General features: G+C 38.2%; 1 protein-coding gene across 3 annotated transcripts; it reads right to left on the minus strand.

Annotated features, from left to right (window-relative positions):
• Positions 1-1608: 1608 nt before the first annotated feature.
• Positions 1609-18944, minus strand: golm2 (golgi membrane protein 2). Of its 3 annotated transcripts, XM_057326920.1 has the most exons (10): positions 17520-18943; positions 10333-10387; positions 8660-8762; positions 8441-8531; positions 8209-8350; positions 8037-8120; positions 7584-7883; positions 7067-7192; positions 4289-4456; positions 1609-2810 (listed from the first exon to the last, which is right to left on the minus strand). In XM_057326920.1, exons 1-10 carry the CDS (start codon positions 17844-17846, stop codon positions 2734-2736), a joined length of 1473 nt encoding a protein of 490 aa, XP_057182903.1. In that variant the 5' UTR covers positions 17847-18943; the 3' UTR covers positions 1609-2733. The 3 variants fall into 3 exon arrangements, with proteins under 3 accessions (XP_057182903.1, XP_057182904.1, XP_057182902.1); XM_057326921.1 differs by lacking the exon at positions 4289-4456; XM_057326919.1 differs by lacking the exon at positions 1609-2810 and having other exon boundaries at positions 2817-4456; positions 17520-18944.
• Positions 18945-19156: the final 212 nt, after the last annotated feature.

A 19156-nucleotide genomic window follows, 5' to 3' on the forward strand; every position in this document is an offset into this window, starting at 1 on the left:
ACATTTAAATACAAAAACGACTTTAATATAAAACTATTCATGTGACCCCTTTGACCTTTTCCACCTTACTTAACATAAGTAGCCAGCCTACATGCTCTTACAGCAAATATATTTGTTAAGAAGGAGAAACATGCCATGTCAGCAACTGACACAAAGCACAACTTTGCCATATGCACCATTACCATCATTATGTATCTGAATTTAGGACTTTACAAACATTACAAAGCACGCGTGTAATAGCTGGATATTACATAGAATACATTAGCAACACATGTCAAAAAAGACTACAAGGATTCACTGACACCACTGCACATAGCTGGCAACCTGTCCCATAACAGCTAGACAACTGTCCTGACATGTAAGACAAATGACAGTCAACTGTCACCGTTTGTGATAAAACGGTACATTTCAAGCGCTACACTAATCGTCAGACACTTTACTACTGAAATGATGTAACGTTAGTGGGCGGGAAACATGCGTTAAAGATGTTCTGTAAGTCTAAAACGACTAACTTACTAATGATTTTAGCAGTTTAGTTAACGTTAGACCTTAAAAGTTTATTTCAATGAAACATGACTCCATGAGAAACCACTTTGATACACATCTGTACTCTGTCCAGAACAGAAATATGATGATGGACCCGAGCAGCACCAGAAACTGTTAACATTGCGCTAGCTAGAGAAATTCAAGCATTCTTAGCAAAGCTGCTTCTCACGTCCTGTCAATATAAGCAGCAGCCGCTCGCGTCACTCAAAACAACTGACAGCCTGTGGAAAAAGAAAGCGCGGGAATGGTTCGTTTACAGACCGTGTATCCGCGCGTGTACGGTGCTACCGAACCACAAGGGAAACATTACGGACCGAAGCGTACGGACGGCCAGTTACAGTGGGGATAATCTCCCACATGCCGGACATTCTGATGAAATTACTTACTAGACGAAGCTCCGGGTCGCGTTTTTGGATAACGGTCTGTTTTAACCACCGCCGTGGTCTGACTCTCGCTCTTGTTCGCTTGCCTCTTCAGACGAGGTTCACCTCTGTCCTTCCCGCACCTCTGGACGCCATTTCCCGCCTCCGTACCCACACAGTAAACGGCAGGTACCCGGATGCGGAGAGGAGCGAGCATGCGTCCTGCGCGTCCCACACCCCCTTTCTGTTTCGAATACAAAAACAATATTTAGGCATCGCGGTGGGAGAGGTTCAGCTTTTAGTGTTCATTTAGTACACCGGAAGGCTGCTCTTTTGAGTTTTCATGCATCATACACGAGTGCTTTACAATTGAAGAAAACAAACGGTCGCAAATGTTTTTTTTATGCTAGCAGCATCAGATTGACTTATGCATACTACCAACAGAGCAGTAAGAAATAGCACGAGTGCCCGGGATACGAGATGAGTAGAGTAGTAAAGGGATACGCAAGCACGTTCTGGTCGTCATGGTTATACCCACGAAAGTATTTAACGTTACTTTGTAGAATGAAGTAAATTTCAGTCCGCGCAATTCAAATGACACGTCCAAAGAAAGAAAAACATTTCTGTGTACAATCACAGGTAAACAAAACGTAATTGTTGATTTAAGTGCAACACCGAATGGAAACAGACGGTATCTGTATACATAAAACAAATCATTTATTGGTTTTAATTTAGTCAGTTGTTTCTAAAGCAGCTTGGTAAAATGTATGATTTCTGAACCGTGCTCTTCTCAACACTACTTTCTGTATGTCATATCACAGTGATGAAAATGTTACTTTCCAAAACAGAACCAGTTTTTATTGGAAATATAAAGCATTTTGTTAAACGTTATCCTTGGATTGCACTGCAGCTTTGTGAGTTAAAGAGCCCAAACACCCATGTGACCGATCTCAAAACAATCACAAGCTATAAGAGTACATTCAGTATGCAAACCCTATCAAATTCCACTTGATTATGAAAAAACAAAGTTAGGTCTATGATCATTATTTCCATTTGAGAGTTTAGGAATTCTACAGCATCACTTGCCACGTGGACTCCTCCGTTATGTAGGCCTACTGTACATCTAGGGCTACCAGTAAGAAAGGAAGCAGGCTGACAGCTGTCATGATTTAGTCTGTGGCACAACGTATTGCTTTTTTGTTCTACAGGTTGATTTACAAAGGCTGTCTTTTGCATGCAATAATGTCCTTACAAGATGGTGTTGACATGAGTTCTCCTTAAGATCCAGAACCAGTAAAAAATGGCTCCAGCAATCACAGAAGTCTTGTCTAATATCCAGACAAAGTTGTTTTTATGCAGTTCTTGGGGAGGAAATCTTGTGTACCGTAGGTCCTTTTCGATAGTTGTAGCATCAGTATGTTCCACTTTGTGAATTAAACATTACTTCCACGTTGTCTGTCTATTCACAGTAAAATCCTCTAGTCCAAGGGGTTTTAATACAGAAAAAAGAAAATAAAAAACATTTGTACATATATTTTTTCCCATTTCCAAATCTGTTAGATCAGTGCTACAGCTGGGGAAAAAACAAAATCCTGTGTAAGCAAACATTCGCAGTTAAGTTGAATAAAAGTCTCAGCAGCGACGATCAATTTCACATCCGTAACTGCTGCATGACTCTCCTTCTCTGAAGTCAATGAAATAGTTTGAATATCTCCCATCATACATTACACTAAAATCACAGCTGAAATCTGAGAGTTTTTCCCTCTCTTTGCTACTTCATTTTCAGGTACGTCCAAAGCTCAATTTCAGATATTTTGGGATGATACTACAGCATGTCAATTGCTTGATGTCGTTTTCCATAATCCACAGCCCTTTCACCTGGAGCCTCCCGGTCTTCATCATCTAAAACATACAAGTATGAAAAATTAGAGAACAACAAGTTTCACGACAATGACTACTAACTAACGTCAACTAGGTGAGCATTAGGGCTGTGCAATTAATTGAAAATTAATTGTAATCGTCAATTTTGGCTTCAACAATTACAAAAACAAAATAATCGAGGTAAAACGATTATTGTGCCACATTCCATTTTGCAAGGATCCTCTCTTTTCTCGTGGTATAAATCCACAGCGCATCCCCCCCCTTCTTTTACAGTGGTTCAGCTGTGCTATTATTTCTTTACATTTATTTTTCAATTGAATTCACAGTTTAAAAGCAAAGTTATTTATTTTCTATGTTGTTTTAAAAATTAATGAGTAATCGTGTTAAATAATCGGGATCTCAATATTGGCCAAAATAATCGTGATTATGTTTTTAGTCATAATCGAGCAGCCCTAGTGAGCATTATTTCAACTAAAAGGAGTGAGAGGCCACGTACACACTGCAATGAAATATGGTGGCCACACCTCTATGGGTGTAGCACTTCACAATCAAATTTTAATGTGACACTTCTCTCTTTTGGGACTGAGGTACAGAGCACGTCTCGACACACTTTGCTAATTTTGATACCATCTCTATCCAACTCCTGTCAGCCCTACATTGTAGGGGCAATTCAAACATGATGTCTGAGAAAGTGTACAGTGATTGAACAGGAATGCTAACTACTTACCTTTGGAGATATTTGTTCACTCGGTTGTTAATACTTATTAACAACACCAAGCATCCTACTCATGATACTCAAGTTACTTTTTTACATGCACAGGATGCCAAAGTATTGCTTTGTTTATCATTGTAAACCAAACAATTCTGAGTAGGACTCCTGTATTTTGTACATAGAAGAATAATTTATGCGACTTCTGCATTTAAATGCATTTGTCACTTCCAAAACTTTGCAGTGTGCATGTAACCTGAGAAAATTGGTTAACCATCATCACACATGAGTTAAGTGGCAAAGGGAGCTTGGGAATATGAACAAGATGACCAGACAATGGTTCTCTATGAGTTGTGTTCACTGGACAAATTTGCATCTTATTAGAACATCAGTGTGAAACAAATGGCATTCAAAAGATGGATTTTTACATGCATCCAAAACACAAGCACATTGATTAGTAAAGACAGTGATTAAGTCTGGAGAGTAAAGTGCACACACAAGAGAGCCAAATGAGGCATGCTGGGAGGAAGTTCAGTCTCAACAACATGGCTCAAAAGCGTTAGATATCACACTCTCTTCCTTTACATGCTCTCAGCGAACCGACCTACGATTGATAACAAAAAGGCTACAGACATTGTTGCCTTACAAGCATTGGGATTGATAGTTACTCAGTACTTGGTGTGAGCCCATAATGACTGAACTGGTGGCTTAACATAAGCAGCACAGCAACAGGACAGGGGAGGGTGACAGGAGACGGAATAGCAAAGCAGTCGCAATGCCCCTGGCTCACCTTGGACGTCTTCCTCCCCACCATCACCATCCTCTTCCTCATTGTAGGCCAGCTCAGCCTGCTTGTCCGCCTCATACTCACCCACGTTGCCATCGTCCCCATTGTAGTCCGCCAGCTTATTGCCGTGTTGCGGATCTACAGGGGACTCATTTTCATCAAAGAAACGGCCTGCAGAGGCAGAGAAGGGCCCCATCAGAAAGGAAGGAAAGACGGCAAGAAAGAGTAATAAGAAAAAGGGTCAGAAAAAGCATGAACAAAACAAACAGCCAGATCAGAAACATTCACAGTGGGAGTAAAGAAAAGTTAAAGAAAAATGCTAGTACATACCAAATGAGTTTAAAATGACAATAAAATGTATACGGCCATAACTTGGGCTCAAGGGAATCCCAAAGGACATGTGAGGAATGGAGCTAGTTGGTGGTGGAGGACTTTACAAAGAAAAGAGGGCTGGATGGGATGGGGAATGTGGCAGAGTGTTGGAATTATAGTCAGAGAGAGCAAAATCAGGCAGCACACTTATCAGCACAACACACTCACACACATCAATGCTTCAATTTAAGCCAACTTACTGACAAATAATAATAATTTTGCAATCTCGGTTTCACACAAAGCCCACTCTGCTTGTGTTTTATATATCACAAACTGCCTAAATTTAATTGCGGCATTGTGGCCTAGTGATAGTCTTAAAAGAACAGTTCACCCCAAAACAGCGGAAGAGTTCAGCTGAGATGTGAGAGACCATCAAATGACTGTTCACATGAGGTTCACAATATCTGAAAATATCACTATAAAGGGCTGTACAAGGGCTGTTTTGCTACGAAAAAAAATCGGTCTGTGCTAAGAATAAATTTAATAGTGTCGCACATATGGTGGTTTTTCTAATATAGTATTGGATTTTCTAATATAGAATGATACATTTAGTTAGTTATAGGTCTCATGTATTTTTCTGATATAATATGGGCTAAGGGCCTCATGTATGAGTTTGAGCACTTGAACACCTGCACGCACACTAAATATTTTATCACACCAAGACAGGAACTGCACGTACACCACACATACTTTTGTAGACATGTCTAATATATCGCACAAAGTCACAGACACTGGGTTGCTCATTATTACGCTAAACCATGTGCTCATTATTACACTAAACCATGTGCCAGAGTAAAACAGTGATACCGTAAATCATGTATCGTCCGATAAGCCCAGGAAACATGTCCGGGAAAAGTGTAGTTTGAAGGGCACATGATATCTGTGTTTTTCTTTTTTAAATCCTGGGAGGCGCTTGCCACGATTAAATTCTAAAACAGTAGGCCGGAAAGATAACTGGCGAGCAAGATAGATGGGCCAGGTGGGCCCGATTGAAATATAATAGTGGCAAACAAATATATAAGCTTTATATATAAATATATAAAGGGGACGGGCTAACAAAAAGATGATATCATGTGAAACCTGATTGGCGGACACTGTGAAAAACAACATGAGATTTCTGTATAAAGCATGGAGTCAGATGTGAATTTGTTAGATCACTTCAGACGAACTCTGAATATCTCACTTTGTTGGCTCGAGCACATAAAGTTTAAACTCATGGCATCTGGAACCCTTGTCTGCGAAATTTCTGTCTGCGTTGGAAGGCCGATTCATCACAACACACGCGTACGATAAAGATTTGAACGAGCATTAGACAGAGCCGCCTGTTTGTGTGAAGTGCGTTTGTCGTGTGTGAGGTTAACTAATGGCGCACCACTATTTATTTTTGTTTTATATTTAGTTTTTGCGATTAAAACTTGTTTTCCCGGCTGCATTAAGTCCATTTATCTAGAGCCCTATGATCTGCGCGATGTGGGAAAACATGGAAGAATTCTACTATTTAAATATGTCCTCTGCTTGTTCTGCATGTCTATGAGTGCATGAGCTGCACACTTTAACATGTTACAAGCGTGACAATCGTGGATTTGTTTGTCTTACTATACGAGGACATGAACACACGAACTTCATCCACAGAGTTGTTTATTTCACGAACGTTTCACTCCCTGCGTTCCATTCAGAAGTGATCATTCCTATGCCCTACTCCCTTCGAAGAGTAAAGCTCTTAATGTGTAAACTCTAGAGGGAAACATGCAATTGTATCTCTTAATGTGTCTGTTTCAAATTCACTTGGAAAAAGGAGGAACAAAAACAACGTAATTTTCTCTTTATCTGGAGCGATGTTTTGTGCGGCGTCCCCTTCGGAGGGCTATGTATCCCGTTTGGAATGCACCGACTGTTTGAGTGAAGCTGCCTCAAATACACACTGAAGCGTCTTCGCGACGACCCGTTTGAACCAGATGAAAAAAATAATTTAATTTTAGTAAATTTATAAACTGTAATAAACACTATATACTTTAGTATTTAGTATTTTGTAACCTTACTATAGTAAATATTATAGTACCCAAGAATTTTACTATAGTGAAATAATTACTATATTATAATTACTATAGTATACTACAGTTTCTTTATGGAAAAATATATATATTATTGAATTTGGGAAAAACTAAAAATTACATGGCCCTAATTTTTCCATCTGTATGCAACATTAATGTCCTTAAGCGACGAACCGCAATTTTTATACTTGTGCTACAACTATTTGTCCTGTGCTACAAAACTTTACACCTCTGTAGCATCGGTGCTATGTGCAAAAAAAGTTAGCATACAGCCCTGCTATAGCTGAATCCTTGACTTGGTTCATTGTTGAACTCAGAAACTGTGCTCATCCCCACCCTAGTACTATTTAATACTCACTCTGACGGTGGCGTGGAAGTTCAGCAGGCACAGGATCCCTGCCATTGTGAGGATCAATGGGTTTGGGCAGGACTTGAGCAGGGTTTGGAGGAAGTCCAACTCCCTCTGCCTTCAAAACTTCAGGAGCTAATGAAACAGGAAGAAAAGAGTGAGAATGTAAAAAAGAAATATGGCACAATTAACTACATAAAAGCTTTTTGCCACAGTCATCAATGGCAGGTGAACTAAGGAAAACGTACTGCCCAACGTTATACAGGCCATGAAACTGCATTTGTGACCCTGCTTTCCTTATGACAATGGTGTTATTTAGCTTTTTTCTTGACTAACAGTGATTGTACAGCATGTGTTTACATTAAGTGGTTTGACTTAATTTAAATGTGGAAAACTGTGACGCAAAGTGAAGCAAAAAACATGAAGAATAAACTGATATTAAGAATAATTGTAACGTGTATGTTCAGGTACTGAATTTTTATCTGTGGTAATGTTGATACTGTACAAAGAAAACATGACCTCTCACCTCCCAGTTGTCTGCGCTGCTCCCCAAACTCATCTGCCTTAATGGCTACCTTATTGTCTTCATCAAACAGCATGGGTTTGTCAGCCACTGGCTTCGGAACCTGCTGCTGGACGGGGCCCTCATGGTTCCCCAAACGCAGACTTTCATCATGGGGCATGTCCGGTCGATCCAACGGTTGCCCTCGGGCCAAATCATCCACTGGTAGAGCACCAGCTCCAAGCCCTGCCCTCTCCTCCTTCAGCAATGCCGCAGCCTCTGCGGGCTCCATATGTTTCTGTGTGATGGCTGGCTTCTTTAGTGCTGGAGAAGCAGTGAAATGTGCATTTAATTCAATTACCAGGTAGCATCATATTACTATTATTTAAAGAATCCATCAGCTTATTTTGTCAGTAACTTGAACATTTAGAGGAGTTTTTAATGAAATATGCTACAGTTGTACATCCTGTTACTCACCAAACTGTGCATCGTCTATCTTGCCTACTTCACTGTCCTCAATGCCAGGCATGCCCGCATCACTACCAGGTTTAACCATCTCATCTTGTGACAGAGGGGAAAAACATTGAAAAATCACAACCATCAAGTATTTTTTGACAACCCAAATGTTTAACATATTTTCCCCTGCTACCTTTAAGAGCCTGGCCATCGTGTTGCTGCACAGCCTCTGTGTGGTGTTCTGCACCATCCTCATTTTCTTTTCTTTTGTTGGAGTCGAGTTCTAAATCCACCTGCCGACCCCCTGCCTCTGCTTTATGATTTTCTAACAAACTCTGCACCGAGCAAGACAAGAAAGAACGTTTAAGAGTGTGTGAATACAGCCACGCAAGAGAGTTTACAGTGACTCATACACATCAAAGCACCTGTCTGAGTTTTGCTGCCTCCTCCTCCACTCTTTTCTTGCTCTCGTCATACTCCGATTTCAGCTCAGCTATCTGACGACCACACTGTAAGCTACAAAACACAAGCGCAGATCAGCCAGACGGACATGGTTTTATGTAATGCTTCGGTAAAGCATTTAACTGCATCTGTGGAAGTGTATACAAAGCACTTCTTTCAGCTGTGAGTGTGTTTGCAATCACCTCTCATATTCCAGTTTCTTCTCCAGATTAGTGCTGTTTTTGCGCACCTCCCTCAACTGGTCTTCCTGTCGGATGACTTCCTGTCTTAACTCCTTCACCTGCTCTGTAAATGTACACACGCACACTTTTAGAATCCATACCAAAGTGTCCCATGAGATTAGCCGTCAATGTCATTTTTGTCATCTGATAGGAAATTATGTTATGACTGGGACTGAGGAAGCAACAACAAGATCATTTATGGTCACCAGTGTTGGGGGTAACGCGTTAAAAGTAACGTGCATTACGTAATAAGAGTACTTTTTAAAGTAATGAGTAATGTAACGCAGTTACTTTATAAATTTACATATCAATACTCAAGTTACTTTGTTTTTCAAGTAACTCCAGTTACTTTTCAGTCTAATCATTGATTTATATGAAAAAAAAATTAACTGCAGAAGTGAAATTCTGAATTAAAAGTAGTGTAGACATGATCTGCTTGCGCAGAAATAGTCGCTAGTCAGACATAGGCAGTGTTGCCATGTCTGCAGTGCTGCAGTCTTCCGGCTTCGTTTTTGTTACGCAAATCTGGCAACTGTTGACACAGCGATGGGAGGCCAGAGCTCAGATGCGGAGCTATATTGTGGCCGCACTCGCCACCATGGAAAAAATGCCTGCAAATGCCGGTCATGCTCAACAGACAACTTTCAGATCGCGAAATTAGCGCAAGTCATGACACGCAACAGCAATCAATGGTCTCATGCCTCGTGAATGTAAACATAAGCTGTGTTCGACTGTTTGTGGCGCTGCACGCACAGACAGATCTGCAGATTTAAATAGCCATGGTCACTGTTAGAAGAAGGGTTGGGGAGTGGGCGGAGCACGGGAGAAAGAGAGGAAACAACGGTCATCTGTTAGTCTCCTCACCAAATACCAGCATATATACAAAATAATATGATATGATGTCATTTTCCCCTCAAAATAATATTATATAATATTAGTAATATATTATATGTTAGATTAATCATAATTTCGTATAACACTATCGAGTTGTTTTGGCTCAACGAAGTGCTCAGCAATGCAAAGAGGATCTGTCATATCGCTTATATATTACTTTTTTAAATCTAAAAAAAACACCCATATTTGCCGGCCAAAAATTCTCCTTTTCCCACAGTGTTATACGACTGGAAACGACTCTGCCATCCCAAAAGCTCACCGGCGCCATCTTGTGCAACTAGCTGCGCTGTCAAAACACAATAAATATGGAGTGTGACACCGAAGTTAGCAGTGTCAACAGTAGGCAGAGCTCTGATGAGGTGGAGGACTACTGGTCAGGAAATATTTGGAATGTGTTTTTTAAAGAAAATAAAGGTATGTTATAGGCTATATAGGATTGTTAAATGCATTACAGTGTTAAACACTAAAGAACAGTAAAGTCTGGAAAAGCATGAGCATCAGTTAGGTGAGAAAAAGTAATGCAAAAGTAATGCAAACTTTCCACAATTAGTACCCAAGTAACGTATTTAGTTACTTTTTTATAGAGTAACTCGATATTGTAACTAATTACTTTAAAAGTAACTTTCCCCAACACTGATGGTCACTAACACATTATAGCAAAGATAGTGCTGTACTCCATGTGTAGATTGCATAATCATGTGTTGACAGTGGGAAACAGTACCCTCTAGTGAACATCTTACCCTTGAGCCTGTGAATCTCTGACATCTGGGCACTGACATCAATTTGGAGTTTATTCTAAAAAAAAAAACACACAGAGAAAAAAATTATAGTCCAAAAAATATGGAGAATTTATATAAAAGTGAGTGGCTCACTTTTATATAACATGTTTAGAGGAGAATTCACTCATAAGATTTTTAACTTTTTTATTGAAGTTAAAACCCACTTCTTTTAATACTACAGACACAAGATAAAGACAATTTATTTTACATTTCAGAAAAAATGAAATAAAGCACTGTTAGTTTTATAAACGGAAACAGACGAGAATACAGTTGAAGTATTTTATTGTTATCTTAAGACTTTTGTGAGATGAGTACAAAAATGAAAAAGGTAAATTAAGTGACATGTTTAGTTATATTTTATTATTTGTACTTGTTTTCAGTCACAGAGTTATTCAATTTAAGAGTTGTTTGGGAAAGAGAAGATTCTGTAATTTAATGCAGCTTGGAGAACTGCATTTAGGGAAATTTGGGGAAATTATAATGTTCAATCATTTATTCAATGAAAATAAAAAAATGTGTATTGAAGAAAAGTTAATATGGTTTTATATACAGTATACTGTCAATTATAGTTTGTGGATAGAAAATCGGAATTGGCAGGTTTCACTTGTAATAAAATCGGAAATCGGCAAAGAAAATTGCAATCGGTGCATCTCTAGAAAAGATATAATAAAATATTTACAAAAATGTGAGGCGTGTACTCACGTCTGTGAGATACTGTATATATACCAGTTTGACTAGACAAAAATACTGACTTTTGTAGGTTTTCAATACCACAACCACAGTTAGCCACCTCAACCTGCTGACTTTACACATTATACTAGGGCTGTGCAAAAATATCGATACATGTAACTATCGCAATATTTTTTTTTTCAATAGTCTATCGATAGTGATACCTCTACTATCGATAATTTTTTTTAAATCTTGTCATATACATACGGCCAAAAGTAAGTGGAAGCGAGCATGGAGAAAAATATAAGAACGCTTGGAGCTCTCAGAGCTGATGTGTGGGTATGCTCTGGTTTTCAAAATAAGTAATCGAGTAATGAGTTATATAAAATAATACTGTTTGTAGGCTTCGCAAGTCATGACACAAGTCACTTGGCTACTGCAGTGCATTAGACAAAAAGTTGATTAATAGGGATGCACCGAAATGAAAATTCTTGGCCGAAGCCAAACATGATGTGAAACACATGGCCGAAGGCCGAATAATACCGAACACCGAACATGCTTTTTTGCATTTCTTCTATTTATTAAGCCATTTGTTTCACTATTGCACAAACTGCAATTTCAATAAAATACAATACAACTTAATATAAAATTGAGCAAAACAAAGTAAATTCAAACAAAAAATTGAGCCTGTGAATAGCCTATATTAATTAGGCCTATAACTGACTGCTAAAAGAATGTAATGCAAGTTACTCTGTACCCCTACAACAAAAAGGTTCATTAAAAACTGTCATTCAACATTAGGCCTATAAGATAAAAATACGAATAAACTAAAACTGTTGGATTATTATAGGCTACATTGCAAAATGATTTGAGAAAAAAAACATCCAATGCAAGCAATTCTGACTGATGCTGACTGACAACCATTTCAGTTCACGTCTCTCCTCCAAACTCCGCCCACAAAAGCTGACTGTTCTAGAAGGTGCACTCGTGGATGCACAGAACATACTTTGACAAGTTGTTTAGTACAGGGAACTGTGTGCACGCGGCCACTGTATGATGTCAAAGGATGTCGCGAGCGGCGGGGCTACTGTCAGACAGCCCGCTTCTATGGGATTCCTTTTGAATCAAAACTATTATTTGCAAAAACAAAACTTAGAAAATTGTTAAGAAAAATAGCAGTTTATTTGAAAATCATGTCACTTCCTTGCAATTGAGTTTATTGTTTTCATTATCAAAGTGTTTATTTTCTTTCTCATTGTATATTTTTGTTCGTTTTTTAAAAGTTTGCGTTCATTCTTATTGGCACAAAAGGAATCCCATACGCTTCCATCTTAAGTAAAGACTCTTTGCTCCACACACAAGCACAGCCAAAATGTTTGCGGCAGTAATAAAGCTCTCGGCCACTTCACAAATTCGGCCGAACACTGAACTTGCGTTTTTTTGCTATATTCAGCCGAACATTTTCGGTGGCCGAACATTCGGTGCATCCCTATTTATTGAGAAAAGTAACAATGACATTTATTGTGCTTTCACGGATGTGACAGCAGCGCATTTACAGCACGGATGAAGCAGGGGTTTTATACTGCCCATGTTCAGTGTTTTAAAGCGACATTAACGCTTGTCCGCTTGTCCGGGACAAGTAAATGTTTTGTATGGGCAAGTGAGAGAGAATTTTAGTTGAGCAGAAAAAAAATCGAGCAGATGAGTGGACTGTGCTGCAAACATATAAAAAGTATCTGCATTTCTTGCTTTGGTCTTTATCAGAAGCGACTTGCACCACCTGCTGGTGAAGCAGACAGGCAGCAGGTAGAGATCATGCATTGGCGGAATCGGCGCTCTATTGCTTCTCCTGGGATTCCCGGATGTGAAACTTTGAATTTCAAGCCGAATTTGAACCACTGAATTTGTGGAACCGAAATAATATGAACTGAAATTTGTCTGTCGAATATTAAAGGTTGTATTTTAAAACAAGTTGAATTTTTTAACGAAATTTAAAAGGTGAATTTTGATTACTGAATTTTTAAACGGTGAAACTGTGTGTGAAATTTTTACATTTGAAAAAAATCACATCTTAAATATGCAACCATGTTGAATTGCAGAACCTTAAAATGCAAGCACTGTTAATACAATGCATTTTTTTTCAGTTAGTGCTATTCAGCACGTCTTTTAGATTCAAACACATTTGTCTCTATTTTACTTCCATATACACAGCCCTACATTATACGAGGGTGAAAATGTCTTAACAACAACTACAGCAGGCACAAGAGAACAGTTAATAACACTAAATTGCATTACAAAAAGAGTTATGAATAATGCTTTTGTTTGCTTTTTAAAAAGACTGTGACCGTTTAAAAGATTAAACCTAGGGTGGGTTGCACCAAATCTAGGGTTTGTTGATCCTAGTTTTATTTTAATTCAAATTGCGTTGCACCACTTAATATTAAACAGAGATTAACAAATCGTGGATTAAAACTTTAACCTGTATTTAAACCGTCATATGCTATAAATTTTGTCCGCCATGATGGATTTGCCGGTGTAACTAAACAGCAATAGTGTTTCACCGTCATGTAAAAAGGAAATAAACAGCTCCTGCATGTAAAAGAAACGTAATTTTGCTATTTAAAACCTCTCTCTGGATAATTTGTTGATCAGTCTGATCATCCATAAACACATTTCACAAGCCTTGAGCGTCATGACAACGTACGGATATGACAGTTGAGCCGCATCATTATCCTGCAGCTCGCGACTGGAGAAGACATAAGAGAGAAGAGCGCAGTACAGGAATCACGAGCTGGTGGACCTCTGCCGTCAACAGCCCCGGTAAGCGATTGTGTTTCCGGGGGTCGTCCTCGGTCGTGTTCTGGGGCTGTTTGCGGCAGCACCGCCGGCTGAGGTGCGCCTGTTCGGGACCGGACCAGACCACAATTCAGACAGGGCGCCCACAATACAGGTGTCCTTGGTCACTGGTGCCGCTACAATAACTACTCTTCTCTGGATGTTGGTCTTTTCCATTTAATCACAGACGTTGTGCTTGTATGTATTGGATAAGAAAGCAGGGCATCTTGAACTTAATGCTTCACAGCCGACCATCCAGTTTATCAAACCACCGTGCCTTCACTCGTGCTGAGGTGATTTATTTATTTCCATTTTTATTTACAATAAACATCACTGAAGCATGACATGACGCAAATGTGTCTGTTTCTGATCCTTTTCCCGCACATTTTATTATAGATATGAGTTTTTTATTTATTTAAACCTCCTCAGTAGCAAGTTTAAAGTTAATCCCTAACTGAGAGATAAATCAGAGTTTAAAATAATGGAGCAACAGAATTAAAGTTAATCTAGATTTACTGCAAAATTAAAACCTGGATCAAATGATATCTTAAATATAAACCTGATTATTTTTAAACAAGGTTTACAGTTTGGTGCAACGGAATTATTAAATAAACCTTGATTTAATCTCGATTTAAGACAAATCCTTGTTGGTGCAACCCACCACTCAAAAAAAGGATTTCTGCTGCTTGTCCAATTTACTTAAGTTAAATCAACACAACTTTTGAAAAATTTGGTCACAACTTGATTTTTGTTTAGTCATATAACTGAATCCATTCATGTTGGGCCAACATGAAGGAGTTGTTTTAACAAAAAATAGTTACGATTGGGCAGAGGACTTATATTTCCTTGCATGTTTTGCACATGAGTGCATTTTGAGAGTTATTTTCTTAAGTGTTTTTTATGCATTTTTCATTAAAAATAAACACTTGTTAGTGTTTAATGTTAATTTATCTTTAAGGTTTTGAAGAGTTTGTTATATTTTTGAGTTTTGTGGATACTAGGGATGGGCATTTTTCAATAATTTCATATTAGAATATTTGAGCTCATAAAAAACGAATATTTGAATATTGGTTTATTTAAATTAAGTTAATAATGACGTAATTTGTTACATTTTTATTTAGTCACAATTTCACATCAAGCTTATAATTATCATTAAATATTCATAATGCATTAATATTATATCCTGTATATCGTTTTATTAGGTTGAAAAAATAGAAAAAAAACATAAAAACTGCATTTAAACCTGCGCGGAACGGTATAATACAAAAAGAAAACGGACAAAACAAAACAAACAAAACGCAACGTATATTGACAGTCTGTGATATATGGTTATCTTGTTTATTTTATTTTACATGTTCTTGATAAGAAAAACAAGCATATAGGTCTATTTTACTCTGGTGAAAGTCTGTTCAACAAGCCGACGGTTAACAAGCCGACAGCAGAGAAAACGCGCTGCTCTTCTCTAACTCCCGGTAACAAAACCCAGATCTGACAAGAATATCTGGCTTTATTGTTTATAATGTTGATAATAAATAAAGTAAACGGGCTTGATACCTCATGCCGACTGTTAAGATCCTAAAAAATACCCCGCAACAAAGACGGAGCCATAGTGCTTGATTCCCTGATTACGTGACCGTCATCTTTATATAAATATTGTTTTCTTTGTCGTTCACGGTCAGTGTCTGTCTTGTTTAGCTTTGCATTGGATTTGCATCAATAAATAAGGTAGGCCTATTTATTTCAACTAAGGTAAGGAATTACAGCGCGTTTTAAAACAAACAAAAAAAGCATCCGTGCAAATTTATTTACAGGCTGTAACTTGAAGGCGACGACCCTATTTGAACTTCTAGAAGGAAAATTCTTGCTTTTAGGTATGGAAAAATGTGCCAGTCTTATGTTAAGGCCAAATTCATTAACATTTGTTGCAGTGAAATGTACATTTTCATGTTTCAAGTTGTTGAAATTAGCATTACTTAATATATTTTTAACGAACGAATATGGATTTACTAAGAACAACCGCTGCAAACAAGTAATGGTAATAAATTAATTATTGTTGTTAATCATTTAATATTACGTTGATATTTTTATACCTAATGTAAGTAAATGTTAACGAATTCTGTGGCTCACCAGTTTTGAAACATTTTAATATGGTGATGTGAGCCGAGCATAAAACGCGATCAGGGCATCCAGTGTGTAAACTTAAACTATTTAAACTAGCTTGCGATCTGAGTGAACAAAGATTTAGGAACACATACAAATGATTTTTATATTTTCTGTACATTAAAAAATCATTACAGAAGAAGTGAAGAAGCATTAAATAATGCGTGACAACTCTAAGGTCTTCTGTAACGGTCACTTAACCTTGTCGTGACGCAGTTTTATTCTTATGAAAAATAGGAATATTCGAATAGCATTTTTAATATTCGAATAGTTATTGTGGATCGAATATTCAAATTTCCGAATATTCGTGCACATAGCTAGTGGATACCATTGTTCAGAAAAGCGTTGCCTTTGGTTAGGTAGTGGGCGGTTACATTTTTAAATTTGAATTTTTGTTGAGTTCTCTTAACTCAATATCTTATTAAAGAGTAAAGACAAATTAAGTATTGTGTGATTAATGTTTAAAAATGTATAAAATTAAATAATGTTCTTGAGTGCCTTCAGTAAATAACCTCATCGTTAAAATTGGGGTTTCATATTAGATTTATGCCACATATACATGTTAGCAGAATTTAATTTCATTAAGTTAATGATTTTAAACAAAAACAAGACTCTTAATCTGATTCAACTAAAAAAAAATAAAATAAAATAAAAAAAAAAAAATAAAATTAAAAAAAAAAAAAAAAATAAATAAAATAAAAATAATCCAGTTATGTGGAACCAGTTGACATAAAAAGGTTAATTAAGTTGAAAACATACTTTTTCTGAGTGTAGTCAATGAAATGTGTACTTCCTACTAAATGTTCCTTGAAAATAAAATCCTTTCTTTATAAAAACAGTTTGATAAACCAATGCATTTGAATCGGCCACACATACTACACAAACTATCACTTGTTTGTGTTATCCAAGCAACCTTTTACCAATAAACGTCTCCAAATGTCAGACAAAGTTCTTAGACATACATAATACTACCCCAATAATTTAGACTAACTTCAAGAACCAAGACAAAACAAAAAAAAGGTTTAACCCTGAATGATCTCCATATGAGACATAACAGTGTCTGGAGTCACATCTACAATCTATTATAAAACGGTCAGTTCTGGTCCTGGATTCTGATTGGCTGAGCAGAGTTCTAAGCCGTTATAAAATACCCCGATTTATAAAGGCTGAGTGCCTTATATAGCCTAAATATCACTTTATTTTATGAAACCTTGCTATACATATGGAATAACCGTTTTATAAAAGCAACAAGCCCCGCGAAGCAGTGGGTTACAGTGCATTTTATAACAGCTAAGGGGGTTTTAGGAACTCCGCGAAGCTTATTGCTTTATTATGTCTCTTTATAGTATGTAAGGTGTATAGTTTCTTTTATTAAAAGAATTAAACTTAAATACTATAAAAAGGTTCTAGAAAATTCAGCAACACATTGAGAACCCCTCATGTTTTATTTCTAGCCTATAGGCCATATACAATTTCTCACCCACCTTTTCGTCGGTACAGGATTTCAGCAGCGCATCCCTGGCCTGCAATTTGCTCTCCAGCACGCTGTAATCTCCATCTTTCTGTTCGAACTGTTTCCGGTGCGAGTCCACCTGCAACATCAGCTCGGAGTTTCTCTTCTCCAGGCGGGAGCGCGCCGCGTCCGTGCGCTTCACCTGCGTCTGTATCTCGGCCAGCTCGTCCAGCAGCCGCCCGTGTTTAGTGGACACGCTCCAGTAGTTAAACGACACAATGACGATAATCACCAATAACACGATCAGGATGAAAGACGGGAGGCGACCTCCGCGTCGATTCGCACCGAACCCGATCATTGTGTAATCGAAGAGAAGCACAGATTACGATCACCGGTTTTGCGTGAGCGTTAAAATACGTGTACCGTAGTCACCGTCAAACTAAGTTGTCTACCTTCAAGTATTTAAACAAAACACATTATCTCCTTGAGGTTCTCAACCGTTCGGCTTATGGCAACCTTGAGATGTCCTGAAGTTGGTGACAACTACAATTTTGACGTTTACTCTGTGTTCCTTCCGCACAGTTGGCGATTTCACGTATTCCTTGTTTGCATTCACGCAACGCCAGTGCCAGTAGATCAAATACATTAACGCACACACAGTCGACGTGGCCTATCCCGGACTTGATGCGAGCTAATAGCACACAACCATAACATTTCCTCCATCCGCGTGATACGACAAAACTTGATCATGCGTTTTTATTTCGTTAGGGTCATCTCTGCCGTCATGCTCGTTGAATGAATAGACTTGTGAATACGGGGATCAGCTGTTAACACTATTAGCAAATGCCTCTAGCTAAAGTGTCATACGTTGATCTGATAACAGAACCAGTGATGTAAAAGCCGTGTACTAGTTTCACTCCAACAACACGATATTGATCTCATTTAAACACAAAGCAAGCCAGTCGAAAAACCAGAACCGCAACCGGATCGAGCTTGTAACGTTACAAAGATCCATTAACATTAGCAACACTGCACATGCTATCAGACAGTTAGCATCGCATTTGCCACTGCCAGCGAGGCCAGATTTACAGTTTTCTGCAAGAGCCTCATATACGCACCTGACATATAGCAATACAGTATAAACAATCAGAAAATATGCGTTTAACACGTATTTGAATGGACGTGCATGCAGGCTTGACTATCCATACACGTACAGCTAGCTTTAGAGTTTGCTTAGAAGTCAACAGCAGCCTTCCGCGTCTCTCGGTCCTGACAAAGCGCGAGAATAAACGAGCAAACACTATATTCGCGTTTACATAAACGACAACTGACTATAAAACGGAGACGTATCGGTATCTTAAATATCTAACTGCCAGCAGGTTAGACGGCTCTACAAAAATCAGAAAAAGTCGTCCAGCGTGTAAGGTGTACCGAGGGCTATGATCGACAGCCAGAATACCCAATCAGTGGATACAACAGCGTAAACTAGTCGCATCGGATTGGTTTCATACGTAACTGTTACTTTTTGCTCAACTTCAATTGGACGCTCAAATAATAAGAGAAGGCGTGGTCTGCAGCACTATAATGAACATACACGCTCAAAAGTCTGAATGTAGCATTTATGGGGAGCTTACCAAAATGTAAGAAATGTGTTTTTATTGCCTTTTG

This window comes from Triplophysa rosa, unplaced genomic scaffold (assembly GCF_024868665.1).
Source record: "Triplophysa rosa unplaced genomic scaffold, Trosa_1v2 scaffold145_ERROPOS65242, whole genome shotgun sequence".
NCBI classification, from domain to species: domain Eukaryota; kingdom Metazoa; phylum Chordata; class Actinopteri; order Cypriniformes; family Nemacheilidae; genus Triplophysa; species Triplophysa rosa.